The sequence below is a fragment of the Arachis hypogaea genome, chromosome 18 (assembly GCF_003086295.3).
Source record: "Arachis hypogaea cultivar Tifrunner chromosome 18, arahy.Tifrunner.gnm2.J5K5, whole genome shotgun sequence".
Taxonomy (NCBI): Eukaryota; Viridiplantae; Streptophyta; class Magnoliopsida; order Fabales; family Fabaceae; genus Arachis; species Arachis hypogaea.
In genome coordinates this window covers 21,183,692-21,200,568 of record NC_092053.1, presented here as the reverse complement: position 1 = coordinate 21,200,568, position 16,877 = coordinate 21,183,692, and the positions used below count along the sequence as shown (strand labels likewise).

The window sequence follows — 16,877 nt, the reverse complement described above, 5'->3', positions numbered from 1 at the left end:
GTTTTTTATGCTTGAAAAACTGCATTGAAAGTTACATTGCATGCTGGTATTTGCAACTTAAGACAAATTGTTAAACATGCTTCCAAGAAAACTAGCCATTAACCTTCAAGAACACTTGTACAAAGAAAATGTCTCGGAATCAAACAAGCATGCACAAGTGAGAATTTCATTTGATGCAGATATTACAGAGGTGAATGTGCTTGTTTATGTTTCATCATAACATAGAAGCACAACGAAAGAATGATATGTTCATGAATAATCCATTATTTAAACAACGATCATCATTTCACAAGAAGATGGAAGTGAGTGAGACTTATATTTATTTAACAAACAAGCAAACTCTACTATGTACACCTCGGAATGCTCCTCCAAAAAAAGCCAAATATTTTCACAACCTATTCCAATCATAATATAATGAATCATCCTATATCATAGCAACCAGGCATCTTCCTCTGAGCAAAAACACTAACTGGAAGAACAAATTGCTTTTCACACTGAATCTACTGCTTGAACTTGTTGCCTGGCCAAGTACCTCTCCCTTCTTTCTTTCTATACACATTTGGAGGAAATTTAGAAGGTAAAAGATATGTGAAATACAAAATTAATGTTAAATAACATTGAAATGGAACAAACTATAGTCAGAAGATTTTACATACCCATTCATCAATTACAAGTCCTTCAGCTACAACACGAGGACCCACCTCCACAGGAGGTGGCTTCTTTCGAGCCTCAACTGCAGCATCAGCTTCATTAAGCTGTCTCTTCAGTTTTTCCAAAGCCTAAAAATACCAATTTGCCGTTACCAGTGCACATCAATACTATCCTGAGATAGTTTCACTACACAGATAATTTTGACTTACAGGACTAGGCCTTTCTGGATCAATAAATACAACCTTCAAGATTCGTTCCACTGAGACTAGATCCTTTTGTTCGTCAAACTGCAAGAAAATCCGTTTTTGAACATTAACTGGTTCTGAAAGGGATGGAATTTCAACATTCAAGCAACACATAACCTATTACAACTGCTTGACAAACACATGAATTACAGAAAAGCGTCATCTAAGCATGTGAAGATATATCTCTGGATCTTTTTAAAGTCTGGATTTTGTGTGAAGTCTCTGTTTCTGTTCCTCTGACCCATACACATACTCTCAGCCTCTATCTAATTCTTCTGGTCATACTTTTTCCTTCGCCGAAAAAGGTGACCATAATGACCATTTATGATAAAACCGAGGGCAAGAATACGTCAAGTCAATTGAAACAAGATTGTATTTTCCAAGGTCCAAGCAGACAATAAAAAGTAATATCTAGTCAACTCAACTTATAACCCTTCATATCAAACTGTTTAGGTCTCTTCCCAATTTACATTAACCAGTAATGAAATGTCTGCACATTATGAGTCCTTCGAATTCTCCAAAGAAAGCTGATTGCCAACTTAAGAAGCAACCCATGTTGAGTTGAGTTATCTTTTCCTGGCTTAAAGAAATAAAATCCATGCTCCATGCAAGGCTTCAAAGGAGGGAACAATATAGCCGTTTCAGCTCTTGGGCAATCAATGATAATATAGGTATAGATAATATCAAGATGAATTCTTCTACAAGGAACTAACAAAATTGGGGCTTACTATCAAAATTACTGTGATAATAGTCCACATTGACATTAAAATGGGGTGCCAACAGCACACACAACATTTGAACGTTAATCATTCTATTTGATGCCCAATGTAAGTTTTGGAGCTCTATTGGGTTATAGTTTTTTGAAAAGGCACAACACTTGGTAAATCTACCTTTATGATACTGAATAAAACCATTAAAGTTACTTTCATCTTTTGCAACAAAGAAATCCCGATTCCTATCATCCCTCTCCCACTCTCTTCACTGAGATGGTACTAAAATATGATATGAGAAGGTACAAAACATACCAGCTCAGGTACGTAGTCCACTCCTTCTTTCACTTTGAGACTCATGATTTTGAACTTCACCTTGTTCTTCTGATCTGACATCTTTTCATTGTTCTCAGGTTGCTCCACAAACTTAAACACTGACAACCAAATTTGGAAAGGAACATTGACATAAATAAACTTTTTTATTATTATTTTAAGAAAGCTGATAATCAATTTTCCTTTCGAAAACGAAAATTACCGGTTGCAATCAAGCTTTCACCAGGAGCAATAATACCACCAGGAGGCCTCATGTAACAACTCTTTGGTGCCGTAGTTTGAAACTGATAAAAAGGGTTATTTCAGAAGCCAGTAAGACAACAACATAAACAGAACATGTGTAAAAGGAATAAAAAATGAATTAATTAGTTAAAACTAGACATCCTAATATTTTGATATTTTTCCCCAATTTTATTGGTGAAACATGACACATCACAAACAGAGTTACACAAAAGCTGACACAAGAGAGACAGGTCCATCTATATATAAATTCGTCCTTGTCCTGCTGTGTGTCGGTGTTCAATGCTCAGAGAACCACGACAAGTGAAAAAAAAGCATACATACTTCTGAAGCCAGTGAAGCCACATTAGAGACACACCAGATGAGTCCACAGAAACAATATACCTTGAAAGCAACATACGACTTGCTTGTGTTTTTCAAACGAACCGCACTCCTAACCTGTTTCCCCGGTTCATCTGAAATAACAAACAAAAACCCAAATTCAGTAATAATCATTAACAAAGACGGCACCAAAATTTTCTTTTTCTTATTTAATCAGTACTTCACATGGGTAAACAAAATTATTAAGAAAAAAAGAAAACTATTTTTCTTTTTTTTTTTTCTTTGGAGGGGGAGGGGGATCAATATAAGAGGGAAAAACACAATTGTTTATTCTAAATTTCCCATCTATCATTATTTATAGTTTATATTTAGCTATAAATTTTGGTTTTTTACTTTTTAGTGTCTTTAATCCATTTCTGAGAGCTCCCAATGAAAGATATCAATTTCATCGTTTATGTTATCATTTTACACACACGTGACGCAGTTGATTAAAAATAATACTATTAAAAAAAAGTAATATCCTTTTCTTAACCATTGAAAATAAAAACCACAACTCCATTTCCTTTGCAGATAATAATAACTAATAAGGTCAAACATCCCAAAAAAGAAACAAAATTAAAATTAAAATGCTTCCAAAGTAAAAGAGCTGAATTTCAATCCAAGAAAACTCAACGAATTGACAAATTGTGAAAGTAAACTAAAATCAAATTCAATGAGAGCAAAAAAGTCAAAAGTCAACGTAGAGAGAGAAAATCAATACAAGTGCGAAATTCAGAATTTACATGGAAAGTAGAGGCAGCTTGAAGGATCGAGACGGAGCCTTCGACGTGGAGGGAACAGCGACCTCGCCACCGCCGACACTGTTTTGGCAGAAGAAGAAGAAGAAGAAGACGCAGAAGCAGAAGTAGCAGTGTTGTTCCCTTCGGAGCGGTGGTTATGGTTGTTGTGAGCTGAAGAAGATAGAGAAGAAGAAGAAGAAGAAGCGTTGCCGGAGCTCCAGAAGGGGCAGAACCTGAAGAGGTTAGCTTCGGAGCGCGGCGTGTGGGCGCCGCCGGCGATTGCCATAGTGGCGCCGGAAAAAGAAAAAGAAAAGGTGTGATCAGATTAGGGGTGAATTGTAATTGGGAATATTGTAAGTAAAACGCAGCGTTTTGGAACGGCTTATGTGTTTTGGAGTTATTGAAATTGAAGAAGAAGAAGAAAAAGAAGAAACAGAAGGTGAAAGGGTGTGTGTGTGTGTGTTCTGCTATGAACGACTTTATGCGGACGCGCCGTGCGGTCGCAACGTGTCCCTTCAGGTTATCAGGTAGCGTTTTATTTAATGCACACCCCCTCTTCCTAACGTGGATTCTTTCCTTTGTTATTATAAAATTATATTATATTACAATTGTTATGTATTATTTTGAAATTAAAAAATAAATTATTTTTTTATGTAGTATTATTATATAATAATTCTATTATATATTAAAAATTAATTTAATTAGTTATTGTGTAAAAAAATATGTATTTAATATTTTAAAAGATATTTATTATGTTTTAAAAAGTATATATATAAATCAATATACATAAATATATAATAGCTAACTTTTACTATACATAAGTACATTTTTGTATTACATAGTAGGTCTGTTATACATATTCTTTAACACATGAAATAATCTTGCATCTAATCAACCTAGCATATATTAAAGTTTCGATAAAAAACAAGTTTTTAAAATACGCATGAATAATGTACTTAAAGTTGCCCAAGTATTTCTAAACTTTTATAGTTCTATGATAATAAAAATATTGGGCAAAATACCTCAGTAAACCAAACGCAGCAAAAAATTATTAGGATCACTCAAAATAAAACATGATACGTGTATCACTTAAAATTTAAATTTATATAAATTGAATTAGGTAGAGTAGATTTAGTAGGTAACCTTGCATTTAAAGTAAATCGAAATAGGGTATTTTAATTTATATAAGTATGGAGTAAATCGAATTAGGTAAGCTAGATTTATGAAACATTAGATTTTTTATGGTAAATCAAAATAGCCTAATTCGATTTACATGTATAGAAACCTACAATCATAAATTAAAATAGATTATTAGATTTACTAAATTTTTAGCAACATATGTAAACCTACAATTATTATTATTATTATTATTATTATTATTATTATTATTATTATTATTATTATTATAACATATGTAAATCTACAATAATTTTTTATTACGTATGTTGCCACAAATTTAATAAATTTTATCAACATATTTCGATTTATAATTATAGGTCTCTATACATATAAATCGAATTACGCTACTTCGAGTTACCATGAAAAATCTAACGTTCCACTTAATTCGATTTATCCCATATTTGTATAAATCGAAATAGTCTATTTTAATTTACTCCAAATACAACATTACCTACTAAATCTACTCTACTTAATTCGATTTACTGTTAAAAGTTATAATTCGAATTAGTCTAATTCAATTACATAAATTTAGACTTTGTATTTAGTCTAATTCAATTACATAAATTTAGACTTTGGATGATACCAGGTATCAGATTTTATTTTAGGTGATCCAAGTAATTTTTTGCTGCATTTAGTTTATTAAAGTATTTTGTCCAAAATATTATGATAAGTTATTTACTTGTTTAATTTAAATATAATATTTTTTATTCGACTAAAATATACATAAATATTTATTTTTTGTGTTAAATATATATTCATTTAAATTTATTAGTAATAATATATAAAAAAAAGTAATTTATTCTCTAAATTTTAAGAATGCTGAAGTAATATAGAGTGATTTAAATTTAAGTTTAATTAAAAAAATTAGCTAATATATACTTTAAAAGGTGCATGATAAATTTATTATTAATAAAAGATTGTTAATTTTTTTATTTAATAAATATAAAATAAATATTTAAAATTTTAAATTTTTTATATTTTTAATAAAAAAATTTAAATTTATAATGTTAACCTGTATTCTTAAAATATAAGATAAATAAATTTATTAAAAAAATTTGCTTTTTTTTTTTAATAAATTGCGGGGCTAATATAACATTAGCTTTTTTATTGATTCAATAGTTATAACTTATAAATTAATAAAATATAAAAATACTAGTTTCGTAAAGTGTGGAACTACTGAATAAGTTTATTGTGATTTGTGAAGTGTTAAATACACGAGATTTAAATAGCCAATCAAGAAGTTCATCGTAAAGTGTTAAATACATGAGACTTGACGAAAATATTTGGGGCCAAAATTTGAGGTTAATTTTTTTTTCTTAAATTGAAGTTGTAAAGCGTAATTTTTTATTGTATATTATTAAGTAGAACCAAAAAAGGTTATGAGAAAAAAATATTAAATAATAAAATATTATACTTAATATCTTCAATTGGAAGAAAAAATTAAGGAAATTTATTTTCTGATAAAAGTAACCATAGTTGGTTTTTTTATGTTTTTGTTTGTATTAAATCTGATAACCTTATTACGATTTTATATTTTATTTATTTAATTTACTTTTTTGTTTTTATGTAAAATTTTCTCTACTTTGGTATGAATATCTTTTCTAATTCATGCTAAATATAAGGAACCTTCTATTATCAATTTATCATAAGTTAATTAAATGACTAAGTTTATTGGAAAGTGTTAAATACACGAGATTTTAATAACCAATCAAGATTACCTCTATAAAAGGTGAGCTGTTGAATTTGTGTTGGTGTAAATATCTTTTCAATAAGGTGGAAATTCAGATGCAGTGGACTTCACGTGAAGTTAACATCTGAGAGCCGTTAGATGATTTGACTGATTTGACTAAATTTTTATCTAATGATTCTCAAATATCAACTTCACGTGAAGTCGACTTTACCTGAATTTTTACCTTTCAATAAACCTCGAAGTTATTTGTTGATGATTTTGAGTTTTTGACTAATAATTATGTTTGTCATCTTTTTCATACTTAATCATTCAAAAATATGATCAAGTCATTCAATTTTTTTTTTTACAGAAAATCTATCTTCCAATTGGTCTAATTTAATTAAAAAAATTATTGATAATAAACTCATTAACAAATGATAAAACTAATAAAAAATAATAAATAATTTTTTTTACTGAAAAATAAAAACAAAAAGTTTAAACACCTATTAAATGACTAAATTTTTAAATCTTTAATTGTATCTGTTTAGTAATTAATCTGATAGCAACACTCTTAATTTCATAAGAAACTTTTAAATAACCACCGTTACAAGACTACTTTTAATGGCTTTATATTACATTCAAAGTTGTCTAACTGTTGCAAATATGAGAGAAAAGAAATTTGTATGATTTAATAAATTACTCATTATTGAATTAAAAAAAGTTTAATTTTGATATACTTATAGTGTATATACGGTTATATAATTATATTTATTTTTTTGGATGACTATTCACGCGGTAAATAGTCATTCAAAAAAATATTAAAATTAAAATAATTATTAATTACACTGATAATATATAATATAAAATTATTTTTTTATAATATAAAATTATACTTATAATATATTAAAATTAAATTATTAAAAAATGGTGTTTTTTATGCATTTAGTAATATTTAATGTTTTGAACTTTAAAAGCCTTTTTCTTTATTGAGATTTTCCATGTAATAATGCCCGATTAAATGAAGATAACAAAATAAAATTATATAAATCATATAGAATAAAATTATGAGGAATGCTAGGGCCAATAATTTTGGTGTTTTGTAACCATCAATTAGCTATCAATAGTATTTTTAATGGTATGAGATTACATCTAATGGTGAGAAATCACTCATTTTTATTTTGATAGTTAAGTGTTGGCCAGGAAATACAAAAGTTGCTGCCCCTAGACTTTTTCTAAAATTATTGTTTCCTTGTTTTGAAGCTGTATGTATAAGAATTTCCTTAAGCTTGTAATTTGTTAGGAGCACATTTGATAAAATGTTTATAGAAACAATATATTGATGTAATTGGGAATTTTCCTAGAAGATAGAAGTAACATATTTTATATGATTTTTTATTTCAAATGATATAATAATGCATTTTGATATGTTTTTAACGAAGTACATATTATGGACTAATTCCATATAATTGTATGTTATTATAAAAATAGCTTTAACACTAGTCAAATAGTTTTGATCCAACACAGCAACATGCGAGTAGTAAAATACAAAAAAAGGTAACCTTATAAAAATCTATATTTTTATAATATCTGAATATGAATATTAAATTTTTCAAAACGATGCGATGAATGATGCATTGATGTAAGTATCAAAAGAATATGATATTGATATGAGGTTGTTAATTAAAGTAATGAGGCATGGGTTGGATTGAGAAATGGAGGGTAAGGGGCATTCATTATGAGGGATTAGGTTAGGTGGTGTTTGATGTAGGGGGCATTAACAAATGTGGGCTAGGTTTGTTGGTGTGGGTTAGTTGTTCGTTGAGAAATTCATTATGGGAATTATTATAACATTCCTTTGCTTTTTAATTTCTTCTTTTTCTCACCAACAAGCTAAGGAAATATCCCTCTTTTGACCTACTTCTATTCTATTCTTAATTTCCATTCTTCAACCAAGATCTTTTAATTAACGAGGCTTTCAATTCTCTTTGGTTTTTGTTTCCCATTCAATGAATATACAAAGAAAAAATATAAGTAAATAATTCTTAATCAGTCAATTTTAAACAACTATAATTAATATTTATTGATTATATATTTTTTAAAAAATAAAATTTAAATAATTATTAATAAATAATAATTTAAAAATAAAAAATACTAGTTAATGACAAATTGGCTAATAGTTAGTTGATTCGATGTTAGTTACCTAACAGAGTTTATATATAAATTGTTTACCTGTGACTTTGAGGCTGTGATTATTTTTTTTCATTAAAACTCAGATATTTTTTTTTTCTTGTCAGGCTTTATAACAATAATTTTTCGTTCTTGTATTTTTTTTGTCGGAATTAAAACTCGTTCATAACATGATTTGAATTTACTTGCCCAATGAGGTTATTCCATTAATGTTATTGACCCAATTTTATAATATCTGGCCCATTATTTTGAAACCCAATAAGTTGGCCCAACTATTAAGCCTTCTTTTACAAGGCCCCAAAAGACTACAGATTTTTGTTTGCTGCCTCTTCTTTTTAAATTGTGGAGTTAACATGATTCACACAAAATATACATGAAAGCAAATTTTAAGATTTGAATTCTCAACAAAAAACTTCATAGTCATAAAAAGCCCTACATATCTAACACACCTGAAAGTTCACTTGCCTCTAAACCACTTACAGAAATATAGAACATTAACAAAGCCAACTTCTCCAAGAGTGGAGCCTCACGCTCTCCAGGAGTGGAGTTATACTGCTTCGACAGCGAAGCTCTTAAATCACAACAACTACTCAAGTCCAGATCAAATATAAGCTCAAAGATAATCACAAAACAAAGGAGAGGGACAGAACAGAAAAGTAATACAACTCAGCAGGACAAGTTATGGAAAGGATAGAAAACACAGCCATGGAAGGGGATGTTCTAGACTTGGAAGAATCTTCAACTCAACATGGAGAAAAGACAGATCAGAAGCTAGTTGGCCGGGTGTTGACGGAAAAGGTGTTGAATACGGTCACAGTACGCAAAACGATCCTCAACATGTGGGGAGATCCACAAGGTCTAGTGATCACTAATGCAGGACCAAACTCATTTATCTTGAACTTCAAGAGCCAGGAGGAAGCAAGAAGAGCATATGAAGGTGGACCATGGAGGATAGAAGGGCACATGCTGAGTCTGCAATGGTGGAGCCCAAACCTGTCCATAGAAGAGGTAAACTACAATCAGCTTCCTATTTGGGTTCAAATACATGGATTGCCTTATGATAAAATAAATATAAAAAATGCTGAGAAGATAGGAGCCACATTAGGGAGAGTGATAAGTGCTGAAGATCCCTTTGTTGAAGGAAACATGCTTAGATCCTTCCTTAGGGTGAGAGTGGAGATAAATGTTCAAGCACCACTGAAGACTGGATTCTGGTTTAGAAGAAGTGATAGAAGCCAGTCATGGGCTGATTTCAAATATGAAAAACTGTATGATTATTGTTACAAGTGTGGGAGAATTGGGCATGACAAAAGAGCATGTGGGGAGGAACTAGTGAGATCATTAGTAAACCCAGAAATTCCCAGATATGGGCCTGAACTCACAACTCCAGGTCTGAGGTCAATAGAAAATGAGGCAAGAAAGGCAGGCATTAGGAGGAGAAAGGAGGAACAGAACAATTGGGTGGAGGAGTTGTGGGAGGCGCGTGAAAGAAGTTTGCAAGGGAGGGAGTGGTTGAAAAGACAGGCACAGAAGGACAGAGGGGGGTCAAGTCTAGGGGGAGTAAGAAGCTCTCAAGCCAGTGCCTCTGCCAAATCTTGGGGAAGAGCAGAAAATCCACAAGAGCAAATAGGGGAGAGACAAGTGGCAATACAAGAAGTGCAAGATCAAGGTAAAGGGGCTGAGGATGATGAAATGAACGGTGAGGAACACAACAGTATCTGCATGATAAATGATGATGGGACAGCAAATAATAAAAAAGGGAAGAAGGAAGAAGCCATCCAACAAAATCAGCAAGCTAGTGAGTCAGCAACAATGAGAAACGTGAATGAGGCCAAGGATAAGGACAATGCAGAAGAAAATGAGGAGGACAGCAGCAAGATTCCTAGGAAGCATAAAGAGAAAGGTGGGCCAAGCATGAGAAGAATGGACAGTACAAACAGAGGGACATGGGCTTTCATTAACCAAAGGCCCAATATGAATAGACAGCAAATCAGAACTGGGCCAAGTGAAGGAGAAGGGAACCTTACCATTAGAGAAATTTTGATGGAGTTCAATAAAAATATGGCTGAAGAAAATAGGAAGAAAAACATAGGAAAAGAAGTAGAAGATGAGGCCCAATACAGAAATAACATGGACGTTGACGGACCAACAAGACACTCTGGAACAAATAAGGAACAGTCAAAACAGAGAGGAAAACAGATAATCACAGAGAGTGAAGGAGGCTTTTATTATGTAGAATTAGCAGAAGAAGAGGAGGAAATAGAGCAGAAAAATAGTAAAGCAATAGTAGTGGCCAGAGAATACGAAACAGAACTTATCCAAAGGATGGAGGAAAAGTTAAAGCTGAAAAGAAGAAGGGAAGAGGACCAACAGGAGCGAAATGTAAAACTTCAGAAAGAAGAAGAGGAAGGTACGCAAATGTCGAGGGCCAACAAGAAGAACAGAAGGTGGAGAAGCATAACAGAAGGAGGAGCGCATGAGGAAGGATCACAGATCAGAGATAACTTGGAAGACATAACGGCTGAGGAGGCGGGCCTACACATGCCCCCAACTCAACCATGAGCATCATAAGCTGGAACTGCCGCGGGGTAGCAGCTCCCGCGACAGTTTCTGAATTGCACAGTATGTGCAAACAATTCAAGCCTGCAATAGTATATCTAATGGAGACTAGAGCTAGAGAAAGTACTATTAAAAAGTTGAAAAGAAGGCTACATTTTGAAAATGTATTTCACATAGAACCCCGGGGACTGTCCGGAGGGCTATGCCTTTTGTGGAATGAAATATATAATATTAATATTTACTTTTGGTGCGATAATCATATAAAAGCTCGTATTGATGATAGAAAAGGAAAAATATGGGAGTGTAACTTTATATATGGGAATCCATGTTTTGGAAGGAGAAAAGAACAATGGAGGACAATCACAGCGAATAACAACAACAAGGGGGAGCCACAGCTATTCATCGGGGATTTCAACGACATTTTAAGCCAAGAAGAGAAAATTGGGCTACATCCAAAGCCACAGAATCAGGTGAGAGAATTTAGGCAGTTTGCAGATATGAATTACCTTATGGACTTAGATATAAAAGGAGGAAGATTTACATGGTTCGGAAATCCAAGAAATGGATTCATCACCAGGGAAAGGATAGATAGGGCATTAGTAAATTGGGAATGGAGAATATTATATCAGCAGGCATCACTCAAAGCTCTGCCAGCCATCAGTTCTGATCACTGCCCATTGGTTTTGGACATAAATCAAGTTCAAAGGACAGAGAAAAGTTTCAAATTCGAGGCCTTCTGGACCGATCATGAGGATTGCGAGAATACGGTAAAAAAGGGATGGGAAAAGGAAGATGTCCAAGGATGCGTCTGGAAAGGAATAACAACAAGAATGAAAAATTGTAAAGAGGAGCTTAAAAAGTGGAGCAAGAGGACTCTGAAACGAGCAGATCAAGAAATTCGCAAGCTGAAGGAGGAATTAACGAAGCTACAAGATTCAGATTTAACACAAGAAAAACAGGAGAAAATATAACATATAAAAGAGAATATAGCTGCATTATGGAAACAGGAAGAAAAATATTGGGGACAAAGAGCTAGGTTGAAGTGGTTGAAATGGGGAGATAAGAACACAGCTTTTTTCCATGCTACAACCATTCAAAGAAGGGGAAGGAACCGAATCGATAAGCTCAAAAATGAGGCGGGCTTCTGGATACAAAACAGGAAAGAAATCATGAAGCACATAGAGGAACGATTTGATGCGCTCTTTACTTCAAACAATAAAAGGAATTGCGAGTCAGTCGTAAACAAGATTCCAGTAAGAGTCTCGGAAGACATGAACAGGGAGCTGATCGCAGAGGTCACAGAAGAAGAAATCAGGAAAGCAGTTTTCAGCATGGGCAGCCTCAAGGCTCCTGGACCAGACGGCCTGAATGGACTGTTCTATCAAAAGCACTGGGAGATAATCAAAAAAGAGGTATGTGCAGTAGTCAGAGAATTCTTTCGGAACGGGTTCTTGCCGGAAGAGATTAGCGAAACCATAGTAGTTTTAATTCCAAAGGTAAAAGATCCGGAAGAACTCAATCAGTTAAGACCAATTAGTTGTTGCAATTTTATTTACAAAATAATAACCAGGGTCATAGTGTTGAGACTAAAAGGGCTCCTCGAGGATATAGTGTCCCCTACCCAAAGTGCATTTGTGGGTGGAAGGCTCATACAAGATAATGTAGTAATCGTCCAAGAAGTCTACCATAGCCTAAATAGGAAAGGAAGAGATGGATCAGAAAATGTTGCAATCAAATTAGACATGAACAAGGCGTATGACAGGCTGGAATGGGATTTTCTCGAAAAAGTGCTCAAGAAATTTGGGTTCGCTGAGAAGTGGGTTGACTGGGTGATGAAATGTGTTAGAAGTGCGAGTTATAGGGTAAGAGTCAACGGTGAGTTATCGAAGAAGATAAAGCCTCAGAGGGGTCTTAGACAAGGGGATCCATTATCCCCATACCTGTTCATTTTAGCAGCGGAGGTATTCACGATTCTTATGCAGCAGGCTAAAGAGAAAGGCAATATAACGGGTCTAAAGATAGCCCCAACAGCTCCGGCTATTACTCACTTGTTGTTTGCGGACGACTGCATTATTTTTGCGAAGGCGAAGGAGGAGGAGATTTTTCAGATCATAACCGTACTAAACGAATACACAGAGGCATCCGGGCAAAGAATTAATATGAACAAGTCAGGCATCTCCTTTGGAAGTCAAGTGCCGATACAAACGAGAGTAGACATAGAAGAGATTTTAGGAATGAAAACATGGGACACGCCAGGAAAGTACTTGGGGCTACCAGCCATATGGGGAAGATCTCACAACAAAGCTCTAGCATGGATTGAAGAGAAGATCATGAATAAACTAGAAGGGTGGAAAGAAAGGTTGCTGAATCAAGCAGGCAAAGAAACTCTAATAAAATCGGTAATTCAGGCAATACCATCGTATATCATGAATGTGATAAAGTTCCCGAAGAGCTTTTGCGGGAGAATTTCCACGAAGGTCGCGAGATTCTGGTGGGCAGCATCGGGGAAGGAACGGGGCATTCATTGGAAGAAGTGGGATAGCATCACTGATAGCAAGAGTGAAGGGGGATTGGGGTTTAAAGACCTGGAAAAACAAAACACTGCCTACCTGGCAAAACAAGCATGGAGAGCTCTCAAAAATCCAAATGCAATCTGGGTACAAATTTTGAAATCGTTGTATTTCCCGGACGGCAACTTCTGGACAGCAACGGGTAAAAAAGGCGCCTCATGGGTCTGGAGAAGCATCTTACATGGAAGAGAGCTATTAAGGAAATGCGCAAAGTGGAGCATAGGAGATGGCTCCAAAGTGAGCATCTGGAAAGACAATTGGATCGCAGGCAGGAGCAGCCCTCTCAACACAAACAGCACAGATGACTCAAAGGTTAAGGATCTCATTGTAAATGGGGAAGGCTGGAATAAAAAGAAGATCGAGAGCAGATTCTCCCAAGAAATTTGCAAGGAGATACTTAGCACCCCTGTTAGTGTAATGAACAAAGAAGATCATCTGTATTGGCCATGGAGGGAAGATGGGAGTTACTCAATAAGAACTGGATACTATGCTGCAAGAAGAGTTGAGCAGAATAGCAAATATGGAAATCCATCAACAAGTGAAGACAAAAGGGAGATATGGAGGGAGGTATGGAGAATGGAAGTACCACAGAAGATCAGAATGTTTTTATGGAAAGCCTGTCATGATATATTACCCGTAGGTTCTAACTTATATAAAAGAAAGATGGCACCAAATCCAGTTTTCCAGATATGTTTAAAAAGTCCAGAGACAGTAGAACACGCACTACTACTTTGTGATTGGGCTAGGGCAGCATGGTTCGGAGCGGAATGCCAATGGACCCCAACAGTGGAGACAGTAAGTTCTATCGGAAATTGGGTGGTCGAATGTATAAAGAAGTTGAGAGCAGGTGGGGGAGAGGACATGGAGAAGAGGATCAGCAAGCTAGGATTTCTCATGTGGGAAATATGGAAAACAAGAAATAACAAACTGTTTCAGCAGCAGGATGTAAATCCTAAATGGACAATCTACAGGGCTAAAGCACTAGAGGAAATCTACTGGAAGCTAGCAGAAAAACAGCACACACAGAAAACAGAAGGTAATAAAAGTAAAACAAACCTGGTGAAATGGAGACCTCCCCCTGAAAACTGGTTGAAGGCGAACGTTGACGCAGCATTCAGGAAGGATACAGGAACTGGTGCAATTGCTGTGGTTATCAGAGATCACAAAGGAAGAATCATATTAGGTTTTTCAGGAAAAATCCAAGCCACATCAAGTACTGTGGCAGAAGTCCAGGCAGTAAGACAAGCATTAATCATAGTGAATAATTTACAAATGGGCAGAACCTTAATAGAAACTGACAACCTAAAGCTAGCTCAAGCTATCAAATCTAAAATAGCTTTAGGAGAGGCTATGGCCATATTCCAAGACATTCAAATTTTAATGGCGAATTTACCTGAAAAGGGAATGACTTGGACCCCCAGAAATGGAAATCGTCTAGCTCATGCAGTGGCGAAAGCGGCAGAAGCAGAGACACTACGAGCAAACTGGAGCACTAAACCACCTACAGAAATACAGAGCATTATTAGAACAGAGCTTCGAATGTAAATCAACAATTACACAAGAATTACTGGATAATTAAAATTAGGCAAATAGAGAAGCTCGAACCAAGCAAAGAGCCAAGAGTGTCAGGATTTCATCCAGATCGTCAATGATCTGAGACAGAAGATCTGCATACAACCCAAGGCGACGCTGTGTCTGAGATCGTGCTGCGGGAACGTGAGGAAGAGGAGGGCCAGAGTGGTTCCAGTGGAGGCAAAAGATGGAGGTCATCGAGTTCAAATTATGATAAAGGGAGTGGCATCCAGATTCGAGTTCTGACAAAGGGAGAGTATCAATTCAGACTGAATGGTTGAGGCGCCGGAAGACATTTGGAGTGGAGTCTACCCAATACTCCGAATTGCTAACGGGAAGAGGTTATTATGGATCTTGGAAAGAGGAGGAAGCAGAGCGCTGTTGGTGATGCCCAGGCACCTGCTTCGGAGACAGCTTCGTGGGACGGCGGCGCAGTCTCGACAAAGGCTCCGTGTTCCCAAGCCGGTGGCCTCAGTAACCATGCATGCTTCAGATCATGTCGCCGGCGGACTGAAGGAAGGAGCCTCCAAGAATCACGAGCTGAAGAGATCTTCTCACTCTCGCGGCAAGGGAGGGGAACAGGGATGGATAACGGGTCGGTTTGGGGGGTTTTGGATCTCTGTTCTGGACCTGGGCCGGACTGTTGGCCCGGGTCTCCGTCCAAAAAAAAAAAAAGATTTGAATTCTCTAAAGAGTCATCCTACTTTAAAAATACTATTCATATACTAAAATTAGTTATTAATATATTTATTTATAAATACATATATAATTTAATTTATTTTTAATATATATTTATATTTTAATACGTATTTTATATTGATGATTGATTTTGATAACTGATTTTAATGTATACATAATATAATCGTTCTTACTAAACACTCTAAAAATTATGTGTGTGATTGATGAGTCCTATTTAATAATCAATAAATTGTTAAATTTTTCTTTTTCAGTCTATATTTACCTTAGAGTATTTCTTTTTTGGAAAACACTAATTTGATTATGATAAATTAAGAATCAACTAACAACTATAGGGGGAAAAGAAAAGGGAAAAAAATCATATTCTCCTTGCCATTATTATTTAAAATTCAACTTCGAGGATAATTCTAAGTTTCTAACATTTGTCCTATAATTATAGATTGTTACGTGACCTGATGTTACATTAATATTCCCCTTTCAAAAACCCATATCTCTCGTTATTTTATTTTATTAAAAAAAAAGAGAGAGAAAAGGATATTACGTGTTCAAAGAACTAGAAAAAATAATGAATTATGTATGTGATAATGATTATGAATGATAAATAGTAGCCAAAGAGAAACTGGTGGTTTAAACAATAAAGGTGGTGGAAATTAAGATGATAATAATGGGATTACAAAAGCAGTGTCACAAAATCCATGGGAGCCGCAAGGTGTGTTTGGTTGCAATTTAGGTTAAGCTTGGATCCAATAACAACAATCCAATCATTCTAATTCAAATTTAATATAAAAGATTATTATCAAAAATTAAAAACCATTACTTACTTATATTTGAATACCGAAATTAAAGTGATGCTAGTTTTATTTATATTTTAACTATAAATATGAATCTAACTGACTATTTAGAGTTTAATTATGTATATATATGAGGTAAATCACTTAATTAAACCAAAAATCACTCAAATTTATATAAATTACCCAAAACAAAAAATATTACGTGAATTACCGATGCATATAATTATATAAATTGAATTAGTGTTATTCGAATTCAAGTTATAATAATAAATCACCTTAACATGTATCGATTTATAAAAAAACATTTTACTAAATATAAATTGAATTGAGGCATGTCAATTTACCAATACTTCTACTAAATCGAATTAGTCTTAA

The 16,877-nt window shown here is 34.1% G+C and overlaps 2 protein-coding genes across 4 annotated transcripts; one reads left to right on the top strand and one right to left on the bottom strand.

The window, feature by feature from the left end:
* Positions 1–136: 136 nt before the first annotated feature.
* LOC112771570 (vesicle-associated protein 4-1) lies at positions 137–3,845 on the bottom strand. Of its 3 annotated transcripts, XR_011876629.1 has the most exons (8): positions 3,283–3,833; positions 2,564–2,634; positions 2,142–2,223; positions 1,922–2,040; positions 1,322–1,509; positions 861–938; positions 657–779; positions 137–549 (listed from the first exon to the last, which is right to left on the bottom strand). XR_011876629.1 is itself a non-coding variant. In XM_025816356.3 (7 exons), the coding sequence occupies exons 1-7, from the start codon at positions 3,563–3,565 to the stop codon at positions 490–492; spliced, it is 816 nt and encodes a 271-aa protein (XP_025672141.1). In that variant the 5' UTR covers positions 3,566–3,839; the 3' UTR covers positions 137–489. The 3 variants fall into 3 exon arrangements, 1 of the variants encoding a protein (XP_025672141.1); XR_011876628.1 differs by having other exon boundaries at positions 861–1,509; positions 3,283–3,845; XM_025816356.3 differs by lacking the exon at positions 1,322–1,509 and having other exon boundaries at positions 3,283–3,839.
* Positions 3,846–10,872: 7,027 nt separating this feature from the next.
* LOC112769739 (uncharacterized) lies at positions 10,873–14,988 on the top strand. Its single transcript, XM_025814212.1, has 2 exons — positions 10,873–11,640; positions 11,881–14,988. Exons 1-2 carry the CDS (start codon positions 10,873–10,875, stop codon positions 14,986–14,988), a joined length of 3,876 nt encoding a protein of 1,291 aa, XP_025669997.1.
* The last annotated feature ends 1,889 nt before the right edge of the window (positions 14,989–16,877 follow it).